The sequence below is a fragment of the Rhea pennata genome, chromosome 17 (genome assembly GCF_028389875.1).
Source record: "Rhea pennata isolate bPtePen1 chromosome 17, bPtePen1.pri, whole genome shotgun sequence".
Taxonomy (NCBI): domain Eukaryota; kingdom Metazoa; phylum Chordata; class Aves; order Rheiformes; family Rheidae; genus Rhea; species Rhea pennata.
Window position 1 is genome coordinate 15164179 of NC_084679.1, and position 25918 is coordinate 15190096.

General features: G+C 64.2%; 1 protein-coding gene across 3 annotated transcripts in view; it reads left to right on the forward strand.

Annotated features, from left to right (window-relative positions):
- Positions 1-1641: 1641 nt before the first annotated feature.
- SMTN (smoothelin) overlaps positions 1642-25918 on the forward strand; it is a 29242-nt gene continuing 4965 nt past the window's right edge. For 2 of the 3 annotated variants that reach the window (XM_062589726.1, XM_062589727.1), the window contains exons 1-19: positions 1642-1777; positions 9420-9580; positions 9849-9942; positions 10136-10214; positions 10323-10675; positions 13454-13556; positions 13833-14134; positions 14407-14473; positions 16068-16160; positions 17240-17635; positions 18683-18753; positions 22335-22493; positions 22650-22725; positions 23119-23283; positions 24184-24246; positions 24426-24489; positions 24908-25078; positions 25157-25280; positions 25360-25511. In XM_062589726.1, coding sequence (XP_062445710.1) covers positions 1727-1777; positions 9420-9580; positions 9849-9942; positions 10136-10214; positions 10323-10675; positions 13454-13556; positions 13833-14134; positions 14407-14473; positions 16068-16160; positions 17240-17635; positions 18683-18753; positions 22335-22493; positions 22650-22725; positions 23119-23283; positions 24184-24246; positions 24426-24489; positions 24908-25078; positions 25157-25280; positions 25360-25511 — 2744 coding nt within the window. In that variant the 5' untranslated portion in view covers positions 1642-1726. The remainder of the gene's footprint in view (positions 1778-9419; positions 9581-9848; positions 9943-10135; positions 10215-10322; positions 10676-13453; positions 13557-13832; positions 14135-14406; positions 14474-16067; positions 16161-17239; positions 17636-18682; positions 18754-22334; positions 22494-22649; positions 22726-23118; positions 23284-24183; positions 24247-24425; positions 24490-24907; positions 25079-25156; positions 25281-25359; positions 25512-25918) is intronic. The other variant, XM_062589728.1, reaches the window with a different exon arrangement.

Below are 25918 nucleotides of genomic sequence, written 5' to 3' on the forward strand. Positions count from 1 at the left end.
CACGGTAACACTACACCTCGCGGCGGGGCCAGCGGGGTAGGACCGAGAGCGTGCAGGGCCGGGGGCCAAACGAGCCTCGCGCAGGAACGCTGCGATGGCGCGGGTCCGAGAAGGGGCAGGATGCCTCACGGAGAGGCGCCGCGCGGCTGTCCGCGCCTCGCTCGGCGACGTGGACACGCAGCAGCGCGCCGGTACGTGCCTCCCTCTCCTGTTCGCAGCAGCAATCACCTCCCTTCAGGGCAGGGACAGGCTCGGGGCTGGCACTTTTGGAAGCAGCCCAGCTTGGGCTGAAGGCTTGGCCAGACTTGCCGGGAAGGTGAAGGGAGCCTTCGTAGCCTTCCCTTGTAAGGACGGGAAACGTCCTCACACCCAAGCCCCCTCCCTTGGGAGCCGGCAGAGCAGCCCCCCACCGACACGAGGCCTCCGCTACACCCGCCACCTCCGCAGGCAGCAGCGAAGGGTTAAGAGCTGCAGCCCGGAGGGACACTCTACGTGCGGATTTACACCCAAATTTGGGGTTTTGCAAAAAGCTGTCACAAAAGGCTGAGTGGGACAGAAATATTTCCATGATGTATCCCATTCGTTTCTAATTCCAAATGAAACTGTTTCCTTTTAAACAAACAAACTTTTCCCCTGAGCACAGGCACATGCCACAGAGCCGGGCGGGCCCTGGCGAGCGTCGGGGACAGGACAGGTCCCAGCGCCCACCGGGAGCTTCATGTTGGGGCACAGCTGAGCTCTCCTGGCTCCCGCGCCCTCCCCGCGTCCGGCTCTCCACCTGGCACTGCCACCCGACACCTTGGGTTTGGGGCAAGGCTCCCAGGTCTTGTCACACGCTCTGGGACTTGCACATCCTGCTCAGCACCCCAATCTCGGGCTGCCCTGCTCCAGGTGTGCAGCGAGAAGGGCCCCGGGCAGAATTGTGCCCCCCCCCCCGGTCTTGGGGGGGATCCGGGCTGGCCGCTTACTGATGAGGAGCGGGACTGCCGCTTCTCGCCTGAGCATGTCTGCCTGGGCACTGCACGGGACTGTCCCCACCGTGCCCCCTCGAGCAAGGCAACGGGGAATTCACAGGGGCACCGGACAGGGCCACGGGGCCAGGATCCACCTCAGAGGGGAGCTGGGGCCGGGCCGAGCCCCGCGCTGGGGCACCAGCCCGGGCGGCACGGGTGCCGGGGCTCGGCCCCTGCCCGCCCCCTCGGCCCTGCAGCCTCCGGTGCTCAGCCCCGCGGCCCCCCGGCCCCCGCTGCCCGCCCCGTCGGCCCCCCGGCCCCGCCGCTCTCCCGCCAGAGCCCCCCCCCCCAGCCCCGGGCAGCGGCCGGGCCCGCAGCGCTGGCAGCCGCCCCCTCGGGGAAGCCGCGGCGGGGCGGGGCCGGGGGCGGGGCCTGGGGGCGGAGGGGGCGGGGCCGGGGCGGCCCCGCGCGGCGCGGCGAGCCAATGGCGGCGGCGGGCGCGTGGGCGGCGCGGCGCGCGGGACGGAGCCTGCGGCCCGCGCGGCGGCGGCGGCGGCGGCGGGAGCGGGAGAGCGGCGGGGCCGGCCCGGTCGGCGGGCGCGGCGGAGCGGAGCGCGGCGGAGCGCGGCGCGGCGCGGCGCGGGACGCGGGTCCCGAGTCGCGGTGCCGGTGCCGGGCGCTCTTTGTTGCCTCGCCCGCCGCCGAGCCTCCCGGGGGCGGCGGCGCCCGCACCTCGCGGCCGCGGCGCCGCGGGGCCGCCCGTCGAGCGCGAGATGTCCCAGGAAAACCTGCTCGGCATGGACGAGGCAGCGCTCAGGAAGCTGGTGAGTGGCGGCGGCGGCGGGGCCGCCCGCGGCCCGACGGGCTGGCCCGGGCAGGGCGGCTGCGCGCCCCGCCAGCGTGGCGGGCCCGGGGCGCGGGGCCGCCGGGAGGCGCCGGGGGCCGAGCGGCGGCGAGCGGCTTTCGGGCGGCGGAGCTGCTGCTCCGGCCTCGCTGCCCCGCTGCTCTCGGAGCCTCCGGAGCGCGGGGAGGGGGGGGGTCGCTCGCCGGGACCGCTCCTGCTGTACTGCCTCCCCGGTTGGGGGGGGGTCTTTGGTCCCAGACCGCAAGATCGGGAGGGGTCGGACCCTCCCCACCGCTGGCGTGTGCCGGCGAGGTTGCCCGGGCGCGTGTGGGCGCTCGCACAAGCAACCTTCCCAGCCCGTCGCTGGCCTGCGGAGTCCCCGGGTCACCTCCTTTTGCGACACTGGGACTGTTGGCCCCGTGCTCAGGCCGTAGCATCTGTCAGTTGGCTCCGTTTCCTAGGCTGGCTGCTCCTGCCCGAGTCATTTCCTGCTGCCTGAGACGTTTCCTGCTGCCTGCTCCATTACCTGCTCAGTCCTCTCCCATTGCCAGGTGGGGATGCTGCTGCTTCCCATCTGCCTTGTGTTGTTTAGCTCAGGTTTCTGCTTCCTCCTGGCCCAGGGTTGGCTTAGCTTCAGGAGCTGAACCCTCCCCGGTCTCCACCACCTGCTTCCTGCCGCCGATGCTGTGCCCTGCGTCGCCAGGCGTTAAGTCTGGGACCCTGCTAGGCAGCGGCTGGAATAACTTTCCACAGCGTGTCTGGTGGATTCAGCAGAATTGCTTACCCGCTTGTTTTAAGTTCCCCTGAAGACGATGCTGGAGCTGCATCCTAGCCCTGTGACTCCCCGGACTGGATGGGCTCGTGGGGAACTGGCACTTGCGTGGCCTGAGTGGGAGCCTGGGTGTTGGGCTCTAACCTGCCAAGCCAGGGCTGAGCGTCGGGAAGCTGCAAAGTTCTGGCAGCAGAGCCATCGCGCTGCGGGACGAACACATCCTCTTTGGAGCCCGAGCTGAGCACCCCAGCAGAGCGTGGCGCTGCTTGGGGCTGGCCTGCCGCCTCCCCGATAGCTCACCTTCCCCCAAAGCTAGCCCTCTCCTCCTGTGTACGACGGGTCCCCGGTCGGAGGGTTTTGCTTGGGTGCCCCGGAGGCTGAGCTGGTTGTAAACAGCAGCAGGCGCTGGAATGACGCTGGGGAATGGTTAACGGCAGGAAGCTGAGTCAGCTTGGAAAGAACGTCTGTTAGGAACAGGAAAGAGTCGGGGTGCCGTGACCCTGGTGGGAGCGGGCAGCGGCACGCCACGGCGGGCGGGGGGCCGGCGCGTGGGCTGTGCTGCCTTTCTGCCAGAGCCTCCTAAGAGCCGATCCTTGTGCTGCTCCGGGTGATGGCTTGCAGACCTGTCGCCTGTACTCACCTCGGCGAGAGCACAGGAGAGGAAAAGGGGAGCCCAAGGGCTTTGGAGAGGGGGATGCTGTTGTCCCAGGTTGAGGGGTAGCATGCAATGCCGAGCCCGTGGTGATCCCTGAGCCCTGCTGTGCTGAGATCGCTCCTGCTGTGATTCTCAGAGACTTGCGTGTGCCCTCCATACCAGAGCTGACACGCTGTCGCAGCCCGCTGCGTCCCTGTGGGCAGGGCCTGCGAGGTGGCAGTCACAGCTACCTGCGTGCTGTTCCTACGCTGAGAAGGTTGTGCTTGGACTGAGGAGCCCAGCAGTCTCCTTGGGGTGAAGCAGAAACCAAAGGGGGGTGCTAGAGAGATGAGAATGGGTGGTTTGGGCTGGCAACATGGCTTGGGGCAGCAAACATTTGTCCAGCTTGTCCGTAAGGAGTCCTGTGGCTGGGCAAAGCCGAATCCAATTGGGAGACCCTGTTCTGAGTGTGCTTGGGGACCCGGAGTGGGGAGGACTAGGGAAAGGCCAAGGATGAGCACCCCGGTGGTGTGAGAAGCGAAGGTGGAGCTTGGTGGTGGCATGGGATGTGCAGGAGGAGAGGTGGCAGTCCCTGGAGGGATAAGGGAAGTGAGCAGTCAGACGCTTGGCCCTTGCTGTCGGGACAAGGACCCTTCCTGCGTCGCCAGGGCAGAGTCCCTTCCTTCACGGTTACGTAGGGCAACAGTGTGGGGAGCAGAGGAGGTCTCCGAGGTGGGTGCAAGAGCTCAGACCTGCGTAAGGGCCACTACTGTAGGGTAAGCAGGGCTCTGTCTCAGCCGGTGAGATATGTTTGGAAACATTTTCCCCATCCTGGCTGTGCTTCGGCTCTGCTGCTTCCTACCTGACGCTGGCTGAGGCCTCCGGGCTGACTTGGAGCTCCAGACTGGGCTGGTGGGATGGGTAGCCAGGTCTCTGATGCAGCTGGGTCTCTGGCTCACCTAGTGAGATGGATCTTACCCCAGCAGCGAGCAATGCTTTTTCCTGAAGCTTTCTTCTTTCAGCCCACTGTGGCTTTGCATCCCCGTGGGTGCCTTGCTTGGGGGTGGTGTGTTCCTTCGATAGCAGGCTTGGCACGTGTGCGCTTGCTGTTCCCTGGGCACACAAGTGCTCAGGATGGAGGCTGCCCCGGGTACCCTGCGATTCTCCTGCCGTAGAGGCAGAGTCAGGGGCTCCTGGAGCTACAAGCTGTGCTGTTGGAGAAGCAAGCAGCTGGAGGGGTCCAAGGAGGGTGGTTCTCTCCGTCCCACTGCAGGCCGTGGAGCCATCCCTCCCTCCCTGGCTGCCAGCACTGTGACCTCTCTCTTCCATCTCCTGGCTGTGGGGTCCTTGGTGGTTGGCATTAGCCCCTCTGCCACTGCTGTTGGTCTTCCTCCTGCCCTGCTTCCACCCAGCTCCTGAGGGGCTGCTCGTGGCTGTGGTCTCTCCACATCCATGTGGAGCTGGCTGGGAAAAGCCTGCTCTGAAATGACATGAGGCGGGGAAGGGATTTATTTATTTCTTTTTTCTTTTTTTTCCCTTTTTTTTTGGTGCTGGCTTTTGGCTCCACTCAGCTGGAAGAGGATTAGCCCATATAAGGGAAAACTGCCTGCCTCTCCCACCACTTCCTCCCTGCTCCTTTGCTCTCCCTAATCCTCAGCTCCTGTCCTGTCCTGTTCTCCTCCCTCCTAGCTAGCGGGATCTCTGCAGCAATGTATGGTGGCCCTGGGGGCTTCTGGAAGAGGAAGGGTTTGAGGATGCAAGGAGGTGCCCGCAGCCTCCCTGACTGCCCTGCATGCTTGCCAGGAGGGCTGCCGTGCGGGGGACGAACAGGCCTGGCTGGGAGCAGCCCTGGGTCCGCCTGGGCGAGCCGGGCCGGCCGCCCCCGCCGCGCGCCTGCCTCTGGTGAACCGTCGTGCCTTTCCGTGGCGTCTCGCCGACGTGGATGCGCTGCATCTCACTGTGACCTGGGGGCGGCCGGCCAGGCCGCCTGCTTCCCAGCCAGGGCAAGCTGGTCAGGATGAACTTGTGCAGCCCAAAAGATGCTCTGGGCTTGGAGGAGCTCAGAGCAAGTGCTTGACCAGGGAGGGAGCGGTGGGGTGGCTGCTGTTGCAGGGACAGTTCTTGGCTGCATGTCTGTAAAGAGTGGGGATACGTGGGTGCGTGGAGCTGCACTGAGCTCGGGGCCGTCGGCTGGTGGCCCCGGACCGGGGGGTGCTCCCCGTTCTCAGCCTCCCTGGATTTCAGGACAGCTAGTTTGAGAGGCAGGAGACAAATACCCTTGCAAGCACAGGCAGGTCTAGGGCAGACCTGGAGCTAGGAAGGTCACAGGCCTGAGGTCCCTTCTTCTTACGCCCCAGCGCTCTTTGGGGAAGGCTTGGCCTGTCCAGCCTCTCAGCAGCCCCAAAGAGCTGTCGCATCCCCGTCACGTCCCCTGGCCCCAGCTGTCCTCTCTGTTTGTTTGCTCAAGGCAGCAGCTGTGTTCTCCGTAGCTTCTCCCAAAGGCAACAGCAAAGTGGTCGGCTGTAGGAGACACTTTACTGGCAGGTAGCTCCTTCGAGGACTGACGGCCGCTTCGTGAATGTGTCTGGCTCCTACCCCAGAGCAGAGTTTCCCTGTGGCCAGGCTCCAGCCTTTCACCACCCTTGCCTGGGCTCTGCCTCTGTCAGGAGCTGGGTGGGTACAGGGCTAATTACAACTGTCCGGGAGGAGATGCCACGGGCCGGACAGGCGTGAGCAAGGCTTTGAAAGCTGCTGGGCTCAGGCATCACTGGGAAAGCAGCCCATGGGTGGCTTGCCAGCACCCTTTTCACAAAGCCACTTTGTGCGTGTGACTCGGCAGGCATTCGCTTGCAACCATTAATTTGCTGCTGCCTGGGCAGGGCCCATGGGGCCCTGGCGTGTCCGGAGCTCCTGGCACTCAGCTGTAGGCTGGGTTGGGCCCTTCAGCCCCTTTCCACCTCCCAGCTCCAGCTGTGGTTTCCGGCACGTTTCCCCTTTGCTGCTGGCCACAGAGCCTTCAAAGCCATTTGTTTTCCTTGTCCTGCCTCTGTGCTGACGTGGGCTTGGGATGAGGCTTTTTCTCCTGCTCTGCCGCAGTTTCTCCTGCAGAGGAAAGGCTTTCTAAGCACCCCGTGACCCAAATGCAGATCAGATCCTACCTAGAGCCCCCCAGGCAGGGTGTCTGCCTGGTTGTTTTCCTTCTCTTCCTCCTATCTAAGACTGAATTCACTTCCGGCCTCATGCTTTCGAGCAGCAGCTGAGATACTGGAGTCAGGATATTTCTGCCTGTTTTTTTTTGTGTTTTTCACCAGTACCTAACTGGGGTTTGCCCCCATGAGAAACTGGGGCTGCTCCTAGAACAGTGATGCTAGGCCACAGCTAGAACTATGAGGCTAAAGAGCTGGAGAGTAGGTGTCTCACAAGCGCATGAGGGTCTGCTCCAAGATACAAGGGCATGGGCACCTCGACCTCCTCGGCACTCCTTGCATCCTCTTGCATGCTGTGCTGCTGCCTCTGCATCATGTGTCCGTGAAATATATGACCCATCACCTGCAGAGACCTCCGTGCTGGAGCATGCAATCAGCAGCTTGTTTAGCAAACTGTCAAGGTCTCAGGCCCCCAGCGTGTGGCAGAAGAGTGTTTGTCTGTCTGTAATGCCCTTCTTGCACAGCTGCAGGAGAGCTTGACTTAACATTGTTCCTCTCCCTCCTCCTGCAAACACCCTGTCCCAGGTCCGCCAGGGCCTGGGTGAACGCAGGCTGTTGAGAGAGACTGTCAGTGTCTGTTTTTTTGGCTGGCAGCTCTTCCCAACTCTTCCTCTTGGGCTTGATCTGCACCAGGGTCCGTCACTTCCCCCAAAACCCTTGTTCCCACCCTGTGCGTGCTGGAGCAGGGCTTCCCGTGCGATTGGGCAGGACAGGCTGGCCATGGAGCCTTTCCTGCTGCGGGTCATGGGCACAGGAGGCTTCTCCCAGCCCAGTGCCATGTGGGCGAGCAGCAGACTGTGATTTCAGGTGTCCTGCTGATGCTCCTATGGTTTTGGCAAGCTTAGGTTCAGGCTAAGCTTAATTTTGTGGGGTCCTACCTGCCCTTCTTGCAGTGCTGAGCACTGTTCCCCTGTCCTTGGGGGCATGGAGAGGACCTGGTCTGACCTAGGCTGGAGGCCACCACGTTTGCTCCCCTAAGGCAGAAGTTTGAAGCCTATCCCTCTCTGACCGGTGGGGACGCTGCACAGAGGACACTACGGAGCCAGGAGCTCCCCTTGGCAAGAAGCTAAGGGCTCGCAGAGCTGTGGCCTGGGGGACCTGCCCAGCTCCTTCCTCCCGCTGCTGCCTCACCTTGGGGGCTGTTGGGAGGCACTGTGGCCCCGCTGGCCGGCCTGATGCTGCCGCAGCTCCGTGGGGTGCTGAGCTGAGCCAAGCTGGCCCGTGTGCTCTAGGGCCCCACTCCTCTGCCGTGCAGGGCGCCGGCAGGAGACGGGCTGGCCTGCGTGCGAGGCGCCCGCCTTCCCTCGGCGCGGGCTTGGGGCAGCGCTGCCGCCGGGGCACGTGTGCGGTGCGAAGAGGACGAAGGCGAAGGATCTGCGACGCTCCCTTGTGTTATCTCGGCAGAGAGCTCCGAGAAGCGGCTTGCACGAGCTCCCTCCGGCTCCTCCCCGTCTCGGGGGTCACTTCCCCCAAGGGGAAGGTCCCGGTCCCACAGTCCTTGTCCTTGCAGCCGGTGCCCCTTGCCTGTAGGATCTTCCCCGGGGGAAGGGCCAGCAGCCTGGGCAGGCGAGCCCAGCGCGGGGCGCCGATGGGAAATGCGAGGCCCCCGCGAATGGAGAGCCTGGCTTCCTCCCTGGGAACGGAGATGCCCTGGATCCTCCCCAGCTGCCTCCCCCCTCTTCTGCCCGGGCGGGCAGAGGCGCGATCTCCGGAGGAAAGCCCCCACCTTCGCGAGAGGACCTTTCTGGGCCTGGGCTGCAGCCCCCAGGCTTTTTCTGTCTGGGAGGAAAATGCTTGAAGCTTTGCAGGATGTGATAACCAGCTGCAGCGTGTCCGATACAAATTGTGCCGTGGGGCAGTGTGGCAGGGGGAGGGCGCTGGGAGGGAAGGCCGCTCGGAAGCGCGTGGGAACGCTCGTGCTTTGAACCGCTGCCGTTGCCAGAGAGCCGGGATCAGAGCGGGTCTGGGGCGCTTTCGGCTCTGCCCTTGAACCCCGCGGGCTCTACTTTGGCCTGGATGAAAATAATTCCCTCCCTCTGGCCGTGCCTCCTAAGCCGGCGCAGGGAGGAGACGTGGAAGGGTGATGGCTCTGCTAGCCGAGCCCATGCCCGGGGAGCTCGTGCGCGCTGCTGGCCCGCGGCAAGGAGCTCTCTGGGTTGGTTTGGGGCCCTGCCCCGGCTTGCTCCTCACCTCGGCTTGCGAGCCCGGCTCCAGCTTCGGGCTGGAATCGGGGCTCCCTGCTCTGGCGTGCCGCGGAGCGGGGGCAGAGCCTTCTCCTGGCTGCTTCCTTGCAGGCAGAGCCCCTCTGTACCAGCAATGAGAGATCTCGGCTGGGGGGGGGGGGTGCCTGGCCCCGCTCCCGAGTGCCCTGGCCCCCGTGCTTGGCGCAGGCAAGGGTTTCCCGTCAGAGCCCGGTCCGGTGGCCCCGCGGGACCGGCGCTCTCGTCTTGCAGCGCGGACGCTGTGCTGCCAGCACGCCGCAGAGATGTGACCTTCTCGGGGAGCGATGGGAGCACAGGCACCTCGTGGCGCAGGGGTGCTTCCACGCGCAGCGGGTTGGACGTTGCTTTGGGACACATCCTGCTTGCGGCTTTGGGCTCCCAGAGCTGCCGGCCTTCCCTGTTAGTGCTGCCCAGATGAGGCAGACGAGGCCAGCGTGGCAGCAGAAGACTGGCCTTGGGCTTGCACCCTCCTGCATGGGGTGCTGGGGTCCCCCCAGCCCGGGCACTGTGGCCTTGGGTGCTGGTTCCCAGGGGAGCTGGGTTGTCCAGCTCCCTTCTCTCTCCGAGCTGGGGGCCGTGGGCGGTGGCAGCGCCCAGCTGGCGCCGTGGGCGGCGGGGGGACGAGGGCAGTGCCGAGCGGCGGGCGCCGCACGGCCGCGGGCACAGACGGCCCCGTTGTGCCGCGCGCGCGTGGGCGGGCAGCGCGCCCGGCGATCCTGGCAGAGGGTGGCACCGGGGGCCGAGCGCCGGCGACGTGCGCTGCGGACCCAGCTCTTTTTTCACCCCAGCTGGAGGCAACGCTGGACCTTGCCGAGCGGCGCCGCATTCGCTCGGCCATCAGGGAGCTGCGGCGCCAGGAGCTGGAGCGGGACGAGGAGGCGCTGGCGTCCAAGCGCTTCCGCTCGGAGCGCGGCAGCCACAGGCAGGACAACAAGGAGAACTGGCTGCGGTGAGTACGGCGCGGGAGGCCAGGGTGCGGGTGCGTCCCCTGAACCCGCTGCACCCTGTCGCTTTGATGCCTTGTCCCCTGCTGCGGCTTGGGCAGACGTTGATGGGCGTGAGGGTGGGAAGAGCCTGGAATGAGGATGGTTCTGTGCGTGGGGGCTTTGAATTTATCCGGGCTGCCAGTGGGGGATTTGCAGCTGTGAGGGGACTCTGCTCCCAGGCACCCACCTCAAACCCTAGCTAGCCTCTCTCCTGCCCTTGGCCCTGCACAGGTCCCAGCAGCTGGAGGAAGAACAGCAGAAGGCCCTGGCCTCGTTATCCCAGAAACTCGAGTCGATCACAGATGTGGAGGAGCTAACAAAACTGGTAAGTGACCTCCGCTGGGTCACGGGCTGACTTTGGCTGGCCCATGCCCAGAGGGAAAGCTCCTGCGAGGCGGGGACAACGCAAGAAGTCTGGTGCCGTTGAGGCTTCCCGTGCTGCTCTTGCACGCTTGAGAGGCTGCCGCTCGGGACGGGGATGCTCACGGCGCGGCGCGCCTGGGTCTCTCCCCCTGCAGCTGCGGGGGGCCAGCGAGTACGAGGAGCGCAAGCTGATCCGGGCTGCCATCCGCAAGCTGCGGGCTGAGGAAATCGAAGGTGAGGCACCGTCCCCGTATCCCGGGCAGGCTGAGCTGCTGCTGCTACCCCAGAGATGCTGGCACACGGCCAGCTCCTTGCTAACTGCCTTCATTTGCTTCCATCCAGCTGCAGCCCTGGCTGGGAATGTGCAGAGCAGCCGGAGGGATGACACTGAGCCACCAACCCTACCTGGCAGCACAGACAGCAGTCAGAGGGCTGACAGTGTACAACCAGCCCTGGCTAGAAGTCGGGAGAGCAGCCAGAAAGATGATGCCGAGCTCCCAGCTCGGGGCAGGAACATGGAGAGCAGCCAGAGAGGCGACACTGAGCCACTGACTGAGGCTGGGAGTGTGGAGAGTAGCCGGAGGGATGATGATGAGCCACCAGCCCTGGCTGGGAGTATGGAGAGTAGTCACAGGGGTGATGCTGAACCACTGGCTGCTAAAGAGCCTGAGCTGACCGAAGCTGAATGCTGTGTGGTGAGTGTGGAGGACTCTGATGCTGGGGGAATCGCTGCAGATTTTCCATCTCCTTTGCTTGTTTTCCATGTCCTGGCCTGCCTTGGACAGGCTGCCCCCAGTGCAGATGTCACTTACCTGCCTTGGGGCCTGGGGCAGGTGCCCTTGGCAGTACAGCTGGGGCTGGGACAAGGGGGTGGAAAGAGTCCACATTGATGAGGAAGGGCTGGAGCCAGGGACATGGCCAGGCACCCAGCGCTGGGCTGTGCTGGTATGTCCCCATCAGCAATGAGCTGGGGCTGGAGCTGGAAGCACAGTTGGGCACCAGTTCTGGGCTCTTCCCACGTGTCCTCATCAGTGGTGAGCTAGGGCTGGAGCCAGGAGCACGGCTGGCACCTTTTGCTATGCCAGTGTGCCCTGATAGCTGTGAGCCAGGACCGGAGCCGACAGGGTTGGCCAGCCGTCCTGCACTGGGCTGGGCCAGCGTGTCCCTGCCAGTGATGAGCCAGGGCTGGAGCACGAGAACATGGCTGTGTCCGGCCTGCCTACTGGAAGGCCCAGGGCACCAGCTGGAGACAGTGCTCCGTTTGGGCTGTGGCCTCCGGACGGGCTTCACCGTGGCCTTTTCTGCAGGTCCTGCTGAAGCCATTTTGGGAATGCAGCCTTGGCAGTGCTGGGCTGGGTCCGTGCCCACTTTGGCCAGGATGTGCTTGCTGGGAGAGGGGGGCAGCAGTATCTGCTGGGTGGTTGATGAGCAGAGAGGAGTGTGGGGCATCCCTCCTCGCTGTGGATCTGGAGGGGACATATTCTTTGGGGAAGACTGCTGCTCAGTGCCAGGCTTTGACTGCTGCTCATCCTGGTGGTGGTGGTGGCTGCTGCCAGCAGTTATCTTGCAGAAACCTGAGCCCTGCTTCCTTCTCACCATGCTTGCTGTCATTGCTCACATTCAAGGGGTCTGGGCTTGGTGATGGTTCTCTGGGTGGGCACGGCTAGGGGAGGATGAGCTAGTGGAGCAGGCTGAAGGTCGGGCCCAGGGCTGGCAGGAATGGGTGAAAGCCCACTCATCCCTTTTCCTGCCTATGGTTTCCTGCCACATGGGCATAGCTCTCGTGATGATACGAGGTCCCTGCGCACAGAAGCACAGCACAGGGTCTCCATTCGGGGAAGAGGCTGGGGAAGGGGAGAAGCAGCTGGAAAGCAGTGGTTATAGCCACGACCGGGTGTGAAGGAGTGGGACCCCGCAGCACTTTCACATTCATTCAGCTTTTGCCTCCCCCAGGGCCATGGCAAAAGGCTTGTGGAGGGAAAAGCGGCCCTACTTAGCTCTTCACCACTCCTCCACCTTCCCCATCAGGGTCTGCTGGCACAGGCCCTGTCCATGCAGGGGTATTTCCTGAGCAGCCAGTGGAGCTGTCCCAGCTTATCCAGCTGCTCCTCCAAAACCTGGGGCTGTTTCTCTAAAATAAGGATCCTGGAATGGGGAGATTTGAGTACTGTTTTCCCCTGTACGCTTCCTAGGGAAGCCCATTCCCTCACCACCTCCACATCATTCATGTCAGCAGCTGGAGCTTGTGCTGCTCCCGAGATTCACGCTGTGCTACTTCCCTGCTGGGATCTGTTAGTCCTTCCTAGCTCTGCGCTGATGCTCTGAGCCCCTGTGCTTCTGCTTACCTGCCATTGCTCCCAGTTATGCCATTTGTGCCCAGTTCAGCCAGGACTCCTGCTCCAACTGATGGGACAAATGCGCCCAGGATGCCTCTGGCTCTCCTCAGGCACTGGGCAGTGTGGGCCCCTGTCACCTGCATGTCCCTCTCAGGTTTGGGGGGAGCTTTCCTAGGTTTTGCTCCGACGACAGCGTGTAATCCTAGGCTCTTTGTGTTGGCTGAGTGATGGGGATGCAGTGCAGGGCAGCAGAGGAAGCCCAGGGGGAACCTGGTACCTTCACTGCTCCCATCTGACCAGAGTTGCTGGGTGACACAGGCAGGGCCAGGCTGATATGAAGCCATGGAGTAGGTTGGAGCTAGATGCTGCCCTGCATCCTGGAGCTCTTTCTGGCTCTCTGGGGCTTGGGAAGCAGGGCAGGACAGAGGTCACTGGGCTGGGACTGTCTTTTCCACCTACCTTCTGGCATCAGTGCTGGACAAGGCTGGGAAATGAGCTGCCTCTGTGTGCCATGCAGGTGGCAGAGGGCACAGAGGGATGTTAAGAACCAGCTTCTGGCTCTGTGCTCTATTTCCTATCTCAGCCCTGCACCGAGGGGTGACTGGAGCCCCAAGGATGCAAAGGGTAGGCATGGAGTCTAGTCCTCCCATTTCAGCAGATACAGCCTCCCCGTCCCTTGCCTTACCAGCACTACCTGGCTGCCCTGGTGCCATCTGAGATGGTTCAGTGCTGCAGCAGGCTGCTGGTGCTGGGCAGCGCAGTCAGGGAAAGGCAGGAGAGGCAGCAATGCTTTGGGATACCTGCTCTCCCACAAGCCTTCTGCGGTTCTGCTGCTGCTGGACTCCCATGCCGGGTGTGGGATTGATGTTGCATGTTGTCTGGAAGCCTACAGCTTACTGTGGTGCATGTACAGGTATCTCCTGCCTGCTGCCCTGGGCCAGAACCTGGGGTGCCTGGGTAGAGGCCACCACAGTCTGCAGCATCTCCCTGGCCTGGTGGCGGGTGCAGGCCAGCGACCGGGCTGGTGGAGATGGTGTTTCTAACGTACCTTGCATAAGAAGTTGCTTGGTCATTCTTTGTGGTGGGGAGGGGTACGCCAGAGGGGCTGGCCTAGCTCTCACTCCTCACTCTTCCTAGGCCCATGAGCAAGGCAATGTGGTGGAGCAGGAGCACATCCGGACTGAGACCCAGGAGCTATGCAGCGAGCAGCAGAGAACACCTGAAAAAAGCAACGCCCAGGGTGAGTCGATGTGAATCCTGCTTTCTGTAGGCAAAACCCTGCCCAAATCCCCCAAAGGGGACGAAGCAGAGCCTGGGAGTGCAAGAAGATGCTGCGGTCAGGGCTGGAGTGTGTCCTACCTGGAGGTAGGAGAACGCAGAAGGTTGGGGGGGAGTCTGCTAAAGAGCCTGAGACTGGGGCAGGGGAGCCAGCCTTCTGCCTGGGGGCACTGCGAGGGGAATGATGCGCAAGCAGCTTGAGGCTTCCCCTCTAAGGAGCTTGTTCTCTCTCCTGTAGATGCAGCCTCTAGGACCCTTGTGCTCTTGGATCTGCACCAGGCCCCAGAGCCCCGTCCAGCCGTCGAGCCGGAGCCCAAAGAGCGCACTGAGGAGCTGGAGCAGGGCCAGCCATGCTCCGAGCTCGCTGCTCAGGCTGAGTTGCGGTATCAAGCTTCCTGGAAGGAAAAGAGCCCAGGCAGCCCCTCTGCCATGCGAGAGCCCGGAGCGGAGCAGCTGGAGACACCCCGCAGCGTGGGGGAAAGCTGCCGTGTAGAGCAGGCTCTTCTGCGACAGCCCTCTGCCATTAGCCAGGGCAGACAGGTACAGAGACACCTGCATTTCTAGAGGCTTAGACTTGGTGGGACCACCAGGACCGTGTGCCCCAGACCCTCTCAGTAGGGGGGCTGGAGGTCCCACTGAGCTGTGGCCACAAATGAAGGTAGCTTGATGACTCGTCTCAGCCTCGTGATTGCTCAGGCACCTGGCAAGGCTGGTGCTCGCCGCTCTCCGAAGGCTTTGACCCTGCTTGGGTGAAAAGCGAGGTTCAGCTGCTTCCCTCCCGCTCACCGCGCTGTCCCCTTCCCTCCCCGCAGGTTGTTGTCTGCGTGAGGGGCCAGATGCCAGAGAAGATGGGAAACCCTCCTGTGGAGAAGCAAGCAGGTAAGAGCGGCCCAGCAGCTCCCTTTGCAAGGCAGACCCAGAGAAGCACGCAGCGCGCTCGGCCGGAGCCCTCTCCCGGCCCAGGCAGCAGCATCCTTAGCTGATCCCAGCAACGGGCAGCGCCGCAGGCTCGCGGCGATGCTGCGCCTTCCCCACAGCAGCGCCGTGACCCGCCGGTGCCGTGGGCGAGCGGCGCTGGCTCCTGCTGCGCTGCTGAGGAGCGGGCAGCCGGAAGGAGCGTGCCGCTGAGCGCGCTGGGCAGAGCCGGCTCCGTGTCCCTGCGTCCCCCCGCTCCGGCTTGGGATGAGCTTCGCCGGCAGAGTAAACAGAGCAAGGGCAGGCTGTGAGCCCTGGGGACGTGACTTATATCCGCACGGATATGAGAGAGACTTCCCAACTGCGGAGAGGAATGCGATGGCAGGGTCGGGTCAGGCCGAAGGCCTCCGTGGCCAGTGACCTCGCTGCCTGCCTGGCCTTCCCCTGGCCAGCGCGCTGCCTGCCCTGGCCACCCAGTCCTGGCAGAGTGGGGTGCCAGGCGCGCTGTTTACAAGTCACCCAGCTACTGGCCAGGCTGCTGCAGGGCCATGAAAGGGAATCTGTGCACGCAACAAACTCCGGCCTTTTACATTCTTTATCCCAATAAGGCTGGGAGCTGAGCACCGCTCTGGCCCCATCCCCCCTGGGGCTGTGCTCGCTGGCCTGGCTGGGGGCTGAGCACCTCTCCAGTCCCTGGGTGCTTTTGGCAGGCTTGAGGCATCATGTTGCCCCACAGATGCCCTTGTGCCACTTCTGGGAAAGTCCTTCCTTTCTGCTGTCCCTGGTCTTATTTCCTCCTGGCACAAGTTCTCTGCCCCAGGCACCCGTAGAGTCATGGGTCCCACCTGCAGCAACCCTTGCAAGCGGGCCCCTCGCTAGCACTATGGCCATCCCACCCTTGAAGAAACCCAGGGAAAGCTAAGAGGGGCCGGGACTGCTGGCTAAATGGGAAGGCAGGAGCGAGGGAGCTTCTGGGCTGGGCTGGAGCATGGCACAGCCTCAGGGCAGAACGAGTGCTGGGGGCAAAGCGGCGGCCTGCCATCACCCGAGGGGCTCGGGCCAAGACCTGGCTGCTGGGGAAAGGCCAAGCCTGTTGGGTGCCAGTCGTGCTGCTCCTAGCCGGAGCCGATGCCCGCTGGGTGCAGACTCGGCCTCCGTGCGCTGCAGCACCGTTGGGTGCTGTGGTGGCAGCCGGTGGGCAGTGGCATGGGTCATTCCCGGCCTTCGCACGGTGATGGCGTGCCCTCTCGCTGCCCGGTCCGGGCGCTGGTGCACCGGTGCTCCCCCCTGCGCTGTCAGATTTGGCACTGCAGAGCCAAACCCTCTGCTGACCAGGAGCTGCTCAGGGTGCCGGGCGCAGGGCAGCCCATGGACACTGGCAGTTGTCGGTGCCGCAATCTGGGAAGCGTGAGGTGACCCCAGGAGAGATCTCAGGGTGCTGTGCTTGGCGGTGGTGGGATGGTTGACAACGCTCCCCTGCGCTGCTCTGACCCTCTGCTCCCTTCGGCTTATTGCTTTGCCTATCTATGAAAATGGTCCGTCTCTTCCCGAACGGCAGCGCCCACCCAGCGCGGAGCAGGGACCCCAGCTCGTCTGAACACTCACCGCTGGGAGCAAGCGCCTTCCTCCCTGCGCCCGGCCGGCCGCGCAGGTAAGGTCCCTCCGCTGGGGGTGGCTGTCTCTGCTCTCGCTGCGCTTCTCGGTGGCGGCGGGTCCCCCGCAAAGGCCGGGGGTGATGAGAAGCTCCACGGCGGTGGCAGGACGCTACGCGGTGGATGTCGCTGCTGGAGCGAGGCCGATCTCTGGCCGCCCGCACAGGGAATGTTTGCTGCTCCCTCTGCTCCCCATGGGCTTGTCGCACCTGTGCATGACCCACACGTGCTGCTGGCAGTCAGGGCCCCTCCGGGAGCCTGGCTGCAAGCGCTGCTGGCGCTGGAGGGGCACCATGGGGGGCTGCGTGCACCGTGGGGGCGCCCGGGGAGGCTGCGTGCAGCACGGGGATGCCCTGGCCAGGCAGGGGGGGCTGCGTGCACCTCAGGGGTACCGCGAGTGGCAGCGTGCATCGCGGGGGCACCCAGGGCAGCGGGGCTGCGTGCACCTCAGGGGTACCGCGAGTGGCAGTGTGCATTGTGGGGGCACCCGGGGCAGGGGGTCTGCATGCACCTCAGGGGTACCGCGAGTGGCAGCGTGCATCGCGGGGGCACCCAGGGCAGCGGGGCTGCGTGCACCTCAGGGGTACGGCGAGTGGCAGTGTGCATTGTGGGGGCACCCGGGGCAGGGGGTCTGCGTGCACCTCAGGGGTACGGCGAGTGGCAGCGTGCATCGCGGGGGCACCCGGGGCGGGGGGGGGGTCTGCGTGCACCTCAGGGGTACGGCGAGTGGCAGCATGCATCGCGGGGGCACCCGGGGCGGGGGGGGTCTGCGTGCACCTCAGGGGTATGGCGAGTGGCAGCGTGCATCGCGGGGGCACCCGGGGCGGGGGGGGTCTGCGTGCACCTCAGGGGTATGGCGAGTGGCAGCGTGCATCGCGGGGGCACCCGGGGCGGGGGGGGGGGGGGGCTGCGTGCACCGCGGGAGCGTCCTGGCCAGGAACCGCGGGGGGCTGCATGCACCGCAAGGCACCCGCAAGCACCGCGACAGGGGCGCCCGGGAGGGCTGCGTGCACCGCGGGGGCGCCCCGGCCGCCTCGGCGCAGCGCCTCACTCGCGCCCGTCCCCTCTCCGCCGGCAGAGCCGTGCCCCGACGGGCCGCCGCAGCGCGCCGCCTCCGTGCGGGAGCGCGCCCGCAGGTTCACCGCGGAAGCGCCGGCGCCGAGCGCCGCGGCGGGCAGCGCGGGGCGGCGGCGGGCGGCGGCGGGCGGCCCCGAGGGGGCGGGCGGCGGCGCCGCGGGGCGGGCCGCGCCCGGCCAATGGCAGCGGGGGCCGAGCGCGGCCCCGCCGGGCCCCGCTCAAAACGCGCGGGGCAGCGGCGGGGGCGCAGAGCAGCGCCCGGCCCCGCCGCCCGCCGGCCCCCGCCCCGCCGGCGCCCACGACGCCATGAAGACCTGCTTCACCATCGAGATCAAGGACGGGCGCGTGCAGCCCCTCAGCACCCGGGTCGTGGGGGCCCCCGGCAACCAGCGGGCAGGTGGGCACCGGCCGGGCAGGTGGGATGGTGGGCGCACCGCGGCAAGCTTGGGCACCGATGGGGCGGAGGGCACCGCGGGGCGGATGGGCACCTTGCGGCACGTAGCCCACGGCGGGGAAGTAGGCGCTGGTCAGGGAGCCGGGCGCTTGCGGGCTGGCCTTCACCCTGGGGATGGAGCGTGTGGGCAGACAGGTGGGCACTGGTGGGGACAGATAGACACCAATGGGTAGGGCGGTACCGACGGTGGTCACCACTGGCGGGACAAGTAGGCACCAATGGGCAGGTGGAAACCAGCAGGCAAGCTGGCAGGAGCGGGGAGGTGGGCGCCGATGGGACACGTGGGCAGGTGAGCGCCCATGGGATGTGGACGCTGGTGGTCAGGAGGCTGAACGTGGGCAAACGCCTCGTGCCAGAAGAAGCACAGGCTCTGGGCAGGTTTTTGCCTGGCAGCCCTCGCGCGTTGGCAGAGAACACCAGCCTGCCCAGTGCACCTCTGTGCTCAGCACGAGGCCACCGGCTCCAAACCCCGTCCCCACCCCAGCGGTCCTGCCCATCCCCACATTCGTGCCCCATCCCCACACACCTGCCTCGTCCCGTCTCGCCCTGCACATCCGTGCTTCCCTGTGGTCCGGTCCCATCCTGTCCCTGCTGATGTGCAGCATGCATGTCCCAGCTTTGCCTGCTCACGGTTGGACTTTCCTGGATCTGGATGTTTCTGAGCTGCTCTGTTGAGGCTCTGCCCTCTCCTGGGGCTGTTTCTCATGCAGGGTGGTCTTGGCTTCAGCTGAAAGTGTCCTTCCTCTGGGACAGGGAGGGCTGGGGCTGACGAGGGGGGGCTAAATCCCCTCCTCATGAAGCAGCTTCCAAATCTGTATGCTGTCCCCAGAGTCCCTTCTGTGTCCCAGAGCTCAGCTCCTGGGCTGCTGAGGCAGGATTCATGTGGCAGGCAGCCAGCCCGCTGGGAGCCAGCGTCTTTCCCAGGCGCGGGCACGAGACCGAGCCCGCAGGGCTGGAGCAGGCCCTGACCGTTGATTCCTCCTGTTGCAGAGCTGACCGTGGGGCTGAGGAGCACTCCCATCCACATCACCACCATCCCCAGCAGCAGCAATGTCACCAAGGTGAGCGTGTGCCTAAGGCAGTGCCCAGCGGTGCCTCACGCTGATGTTTGTGCACCGCCGGAGGAACCCCGCGATCTGCACGTGGAACCATGTCCCGGGCCACGTGAGCCTTGTGAGGACCACGCTGTGCCCGCAGCTGGACTTGGAAGCCTTTTGCGGCTCTTTCCTCCCCACTGGCTCTGTTTTTAGACGCTCTCGGGGTGGCAGCGGCTCAGAGAAACCCATCAGGGACAGGCCAGGGGACAGGGCTATCCGTCCCTGCGCTTTCCCTTCCTTGGCTGTAAAGACGGGGAGCTGGCCAGCTGGGAAGCTCCTTTCGGGCCTCTGGCCCCAGGGGATGCTGCGCCCCGAGTGCGGGCGCCGTGGGCTGGAGCCCTGGCTTTTCCTTGCCCTCAGGCCGAAAGGAGAGAGGCAGGCGGGTGCCCATTTGCGGGGTTCTTGGGTACGGCTGCAAAAACCCCTCTGCTCCGTTTTGAGGGGGGAAGAGCTGCCCGCAGCCCCCCGAGTGCTGGGGCCGCAGGGCTCGCGCAGGTGCCTGGGAGGCAGCCGTGCATGGGCAGCTCTTTGAGCGCTTTTATCTGCCCTTGGCCATCTAGGGTAATACAAAGCGCTCGTGCGCGCAGCGGTGCTGGCAGAAGCGGGGGCTCTTCAGTTGTGGCCCGGCGAGGCGGAGTGCCCGGCTTGCCCGGAGCTCGGTGGGGTCGGCTGCAAACGCCGCCTGCCCTGGGCAGCGCTGGGGGAAGGGCACAGCTCCGGCAGGCAGCTCTGCCCTGCCTGCGGAGGGGCAACTTCTCCGCGCTAATGCGCTCAGGCAGGCTTGGCCCCAGCGGCCTGTCAGTTCCCATTAAGGCATTAGCAGCGCTGCCACGTGGCCGTAGCGGGGTTCAGGACCCGTTGCTTGCCCAGCAGGAGACACAGCTGCTGGGGGTGCTCCGAACGGGCAGGGAGGAGGAGGAGGAGGAGGAGGTGGCAGAGGTGCTGTCAGCCCTACCAGGTAGGGGTCGGTGCTGTCCCGGCCAGGGCTGGGCTCTGGCGTGACGTCCTAGGGCCCTGCGGGTGGTTGCAGAGTTGGGGGACAGTCACCACCTCTGTGTGCGCCGTCTGCCTGGCGTGCTGGCAAGGTGGCATGGGCGCTTGTAGTGCGGTGACCTGATCTGCCCAGGTTGCAAGCAGGAAGGGGAGGTGGATGCCCCCCACGGGACCCCCTGCCCCGAGTCACAGCCGGTGGCGAAGGCCCTCCTGCGTTCACGCTGGACTGGGGCCAAAGAGGTTTGTGGTTTATTGGTGACGCAGGACAGGAGACGATGTCCTTGGTAGTGGGAGAAGGGGCCAAGGAGGTCAGCAGGATGGTCCCAGGGCTCTGCAGAGAGGCTGCGAGTCTGGAGGCAACCAGCAAAATGTTTCGGGGACAGATCCTGGCGGCGCAGCCGCCTCCTGCATGAGTGTGGCTCTGCCTGTGTCCGTCTGCTGTTCCCTGGTGCCGGGGCTCTTCTCTCGCAGGAGCCCCTTTTGGGGGGTATGGCTTGGGCTGGGGGCACCCGCCGCCGGCCTGGAGCCGAGAGCACTGGGGGGCTAAGGCAGGACCTTGCTTTCCCAGTCGCCGCAGCCGCAGTTGGGTGTTTCTGCCCGGCATGGAGCTGCACGGTGCTGCTCTGTCTGGCTGCAGAGCCTGGTGACAGCCCCCCCTTGCAGGGCCACCCGGTCTCACGGGGCCCGGGAATCTTCCCAAGTGTCAGCGCCTCTCTCTGTGCCCCCGTGTGGGACCCCCAGCGCAGGCGATAAGAATAGCCGAGCCGGCATGCGGAGCCGTGCCGGGGCATGGTCCTGCCTCCAGCCCTGGAGGGTGGTGCCCTTGGAGCCCCTATAAAAGGCAGGTGACAGCTGAGAGGGGCTTATTGCGGCGCCTGCGTCCCGTAGCCCTGGAGCCCACCAGCGCCATGCCTGGGGTCAGCCTGCACGGCCTGGCCCAGGCCAAGGTGGCTGAGCTGGAGGAGCTCCGGCAGGAGCTGCAGGCCTTCCGGCAGGCTGTGGAGGGCCAGCTGGAGGAGGCCCTGCGGCAAGTGCAGCCCCTGGCCCGCACCCTGCACGACCTGAAGGAAGAGCACCTGGTGCTGCGGGCAGAGCAGGCGCGCCTGGGCCGCCAGCTCGACATGCTGGCCCTGTGGCTGGGGCCGCAGGAGCCCGAGGAGAAGGACCTCAGCACGCTTTTTTTGGAGGCGCAGGACCCTTGTGCCCATTTTGAGGGCACCGAGGAGCCCAGCAGCCCTGTGGCCCATCCGCCCACTTTCTCCAGCACGCGCCGGCAGTCGTCTGTGCACCTCTCCAGGAGCAACAGCTTTGTGAGTGCGGGCAGGGGCCGGGCAGGGGCAGAGCGAGGCAGGGGCCGGGCAGCCCTCTCCAGCGGGGCTGGCCCGGCAGCGGGACGCAGCGGCCCTCGCCTGTCCCCGCTCTGTATCTTAAGAGTTCTGCAAGACGTGGGGCCTCCCCCGAGCCCTGCCGGCTCCTGCCTGCGATCCTTCGGAGGTGGCCAGGCCCCCCACCCCGGGCTGAGCAAGGGCGTAGAGCCGCGAGGGCAAGGAGAAACCCTTGCTGAGGGTTGGGACCAGGCGGGCGCTGGGCCAGCGGCTGGGGCCAGGCAGATGCGCTGTCGCAGGGATTAGCTAGCGATTGCTGTTGTGTTGCTGGGGAAGGCTAATGCCAGGCAGGGCCCCTGGCCCGGACTCGGAGCCAATGGCGCCTGCCTGCCTCGCATTGCTGGCGTGCCGCCCGGGGCGGTGCGGGGGCCGCAGCGGGCTGCGGGGCAGCTGTTCTGGCTCCCCTTACACTGGCTCCAGGCCCAGGGTCCCGCGAGGATGCGTTTTGGTGGAGCGGCAGGAGCCGCAGGCGGGGGCGGGTGACGCTGGCGTTGCTGGGTGCTCTCGCCCCGAGGCATCTGGCTCTGGCGCTGCTCCTCCCTGCTCAGGGCTTTTGGCTTAGGGCGCGACAGCAGGTCCCGGCACCTCTTGGCGGGCAGGCGGGATGGAGCCAGGTGTGTGGAGGGGCTGCCTTGGCCCCACGTTCGACACCTCTTGTCCCTTCCCTTTGTTGTCCTATTCTGGGCCTGGCCAGCTGCCTGGGGCGCATTGCTTGTGGGTCGTGCTGAAAGGGACTTGGTGCCCTGGCTTTGGTCCTGGAGGGGCTGAGCTGGCCTAGTTTCTGAGCAGAGATGAGAGGCTCTTGATCTTCTGCACAAGCTCTTATTTCTGCTAAGTCCCTTAATTCCCTGGAAATCCCTTGCCACTACCAGTGGTACACACTGGCCTTGCCAGCAACTTGCCTGCCACAAGGGAGTGGGCACAGCATGACCCAGCTTGGATCTCCTGGGCACCCCCTGCCTTGCTGTAGGATCCTGGCGGGCTGCAGTGGGTTGTGTGGGACCTTTGGGCTGGTGCTGATTGTGGCTTTCCTCCTCCTCCTGGAGCAGAGTCTGTCTGCCCAGGCAGTAGGGAGAAGCATTTAGGGATGTTTCAGCAGCCAGAACCAGAGCAGACGTATATATCTTGAGCTGAAGAGAGCTCAGCCATGCAGTGCTGTCATTGCAGATGGAGCCGGAGCTGGTGGAGCAGCCCCAAGCACCGAGGCTGGAACCAGAACTTCCCAATGGCATGGAAAAAGTCCAAGTGAGGGAGCCAGAGAAGAGGAGCAAGCTGAGCGTTGAGGAGCTGAACAGGATCGAGGACGAGAATGTTCTGGATAAGATGGTACTTCCCCTGCCATTGTGTTCCCTCAGGGGTGGAGTGGGGTGTGGAGCAGGTCAATCCCCAAGGGGTAGTAGGAAGGGCGCAGGCTGGCGGTGAGGAGGCCCTCATCGGGGCCAGAAGACAGGGGGAGATGCTAACCTCCATCTCTTTCTGCAGCTGGATCAGACAACGGACTTTGAGGAGCGGCGATTGATCCGTGCTGCCATGCGGGAGCTGCGCCAGCGTAAGCGAGGTAGTTGCTCCTACTACCGGGGCTGGTGGCTGGGGAAGCTGCCCCCACATGGGGCAGGGAGGGAGGGTCAGAAGCTGCTGCCCTGGCTGGAAGAACAGAGCCTGGGAGCTCTGGAGGGCGTCAGTGGTGGAGCTGTTGGTCACAGAGGCGTTGCAGGTGGAGCCAAAAGGGGTGCCCAAGTAGGTGCATCCTGGCAGTGGTAAGGAGAAGAAGGGGCTTCTTGTGTCCTCTGCTACGCTCCTGGCTCTGCCAGGCTGAGGACATCATTCTTCCTGTAGGCCAGTTCTGGACTGTTGACAGCGGGTAGGACCTTCCAGGATGGCTGGGAAAGTGTCCGTCGCCCAGTGAAGCCTGTGTCTTGCTGCTGACACCATCTCCCGTGTGTGTTTGCAGACCAGCGGGAGAAAGAGCGAAACCAGCAGCTGCAGGAGATGAGGAACCAGGCTACAGCAGGGAGGGCAGGCCATAACACAGAGACCACCACCACGCAGAGCACCCAGTCGGCCGACGGCTCGGCCCGCAGCACAGTCACCAAAACAGAGCGTCTCGTCCAGTCTAGTAAGGGCAGGGCTGGCAGAGCGTAGGCCGTGCTGGCTCAGCTCTGCAGGCCCACCGTCCCTTCAGGAGGAAGTGCTGAGAGCTCCCTTGGCTCTCTCCTGCCAAAGATCAGCTCTGTTTCTACTACTGTCTGTCCACTTATCTTGGGCCTGGCCTGGCTGCAGTGTCTTCAGGGAGCCCTGGCATTTCCAGCATCAGTCCAGTCTGGGGCATGCACAGGGCCTTGCAGAAGCCTAGGCAGTGGCCAGCACAAAGACCTAAGCACCTTCCACTGCCCTCCTTGTGGAGGGAGATAATGGTGTGGGTACACAAGGTCAGCGTATCTTGGGAGGCAATGTGGAGACAGCAGGATGTTGGTTTAGGGCCCAGTTTAGTGGGCCAGCTGCTTTCCCTCTGCCGGCCTTCAGTGTCGGGAAATAGTGGGTGTCTCCTTGGATCTCCCACAGCTTGTCTGGAGGCCTGAGCATTAAAGGATCTGCTCTGGCCCCTTCCCACCTCATCCTTACTCCCCCATCAATCCTGGCACAGGCCTTGTGTGCTCCTCAGGACAATCTCCTGTCACCTACATCTTCTGGTCTCCAAGCCCTTGGACCTGCTGGCTGCCTCAAGCTGGGAGTTGCTGTCTGCGACTGAAGGCTGCTCTGGCCCTTCTGCCTTTCTGCTCCTTCACACTGGCCTCTTCTTTGCTCTGCCTGATCGCTGCTGCCTGGGCTGGCATACGCCCTCCGTCTCACACCCTGGTGTCTCCCCTGGACACAGCTATGCCCATGCATCCTGCTGGTCATCCAGGAATTTTCTTTGTCACTACGCAGATGCCAATGCACGTCTCAGCAGTCAGTCTCTGTGGGTACTGGTGGCACCTAGAGCTAACTGACCCCTCTTTGTCTTTCCCCCCTGCAGACGATGGCACCAAGACTTCCCGTATGACAACCACGGAGTCGAGTTATGTGAAGAGACAAGACAGTAAGAGCTTGTGCTGTCCTTTCTCTGCAGCATCCTCTGGGCATCACCACTTTCCCCAGGGCGTTGCTGTCTCAGTGCCATCTCTGCCCTTGGGCACGTGGTGGAGCCTGTCCAGCCTGCCTTGCTCCTTCCCCCTCTGCTCGTACCTGATGCCTCTTTCTCTCGCTGTCTCTTTGCAGATGGCAGCAGTACATTTGTTCAAACCAAATCATCCTACAGCTCTTCTTCCAAGAAGATGGGCAGGTGAGTGGCAGCCCCATGGCAGCCCTGTATGAGGACAGGCGTAGCAGTCCTTGTCTGCTGTCTGGTTTCACAAGCCCTCTTCCTTTCTGTCCAGCTTGTGGTGCTCTGTACAGGGGTGTTGCCAACGCCAGCAGTTGCTGGCTCCTCCAGCAATCCCCACAGCAGAAGCCTTTGGGTCCCCTTTTGGCTGGGACTCCGGGCTGTGAGCCCGGGGGAATCTGCAGCACTGTTAGCTGTGCATGCCTGCTGGGGGCCCTTGAGCAGTGCTCATTCTATCATGGTAGCATGAAGGTTTCTGAACCACCAGGGATACACAAACCCTTGGCCAGGGATGGGAAGGTGCTGAGAAGTCCAAGTGCCCTTGTCTGGGCTGACTATGTCCCCGTTAGTACTGAGGTTTTGCCTGTGTCTCTTCCAGCATCTTTGACCGTGAAGATGAGAGTGCCTCAAGACAGAACAGCCTGGCTGCGCTGGAGCGGCGCCAGGCTGAGAGGAAGAAGGAGCTGATGAAAGCTCAGAGCCTGCCCAAGACTTCGGCCTCGCAGGCTCGCAAGGCCATGATCGAGAAGCTGCAGAAGGAAAGTGGGAGGTGAGGATAGGCCTTGCAGCAGGATGGCTGGGTGGGACTGAGCACCACGTAGGTAATGCTGTGTATTTTTCCCCACAGTCCTGCAAATCCTGCAGTGTCACGCACAGCTGTGCAGCGTTCCTCCAGCTTTGGCGTTCCCAATGCCAACAGCATCAAGCAGATGTTGCTGGACTGGTGTAGAGCCAAGACCCGGGGCTATGAGGTCGGTACTGCCTCCTCTCCCCATCCCTGGCTTGACTGGGTCAGTCCCTCTCCTTTTGAATAACTCTCTTGCCCCGCAGCATGTGGACATCCAGAACTTCTCGTCCAGCTGGAGTGATGGCATGGCCTTCTGTGCCTTGGTCCACAATTTCTTCCCTGAGGCTTTTGACTATAGCCAGCTCACGCCCCAGAACCGCCGTCACAACTTCGAGGTGGCCTTCTCCTCTGCAGAGTACGTAATTCTTGTGCTCCATCAGATGGGCTGTGAGCATGATTTGTCCCTTGCCTGGACAGCTCTTCTTCTCGCTGGTTGGGTGAGGAGAACACAGGCACAGGGCAAGAGCCACAGCCCCGGAGAAAGCTGGCTGTGTCCCAGGCTCAGTGGCCCATCTGCATCGCTTCCCCGTGTTGTGCAATGAGGTTGGGTGAGGCTGACACTGGGGAAAGCCGTGCTTGTTTGTACAGAGCCACAAGAGGCCAGTACAGCCCAGTCTGGTGTAGAGATGTTGGGCATGGGTCTGGGATACCTGGTTGCAGGGCAGAGACCCAAAGTCAAGGCAGCCTCTGAGCCCATACTTCTGCATGCAGAGGCTAGGCTGGGCCTCCCACCCCCCTCTGGGGGCGTAGCACTCTCCAAGT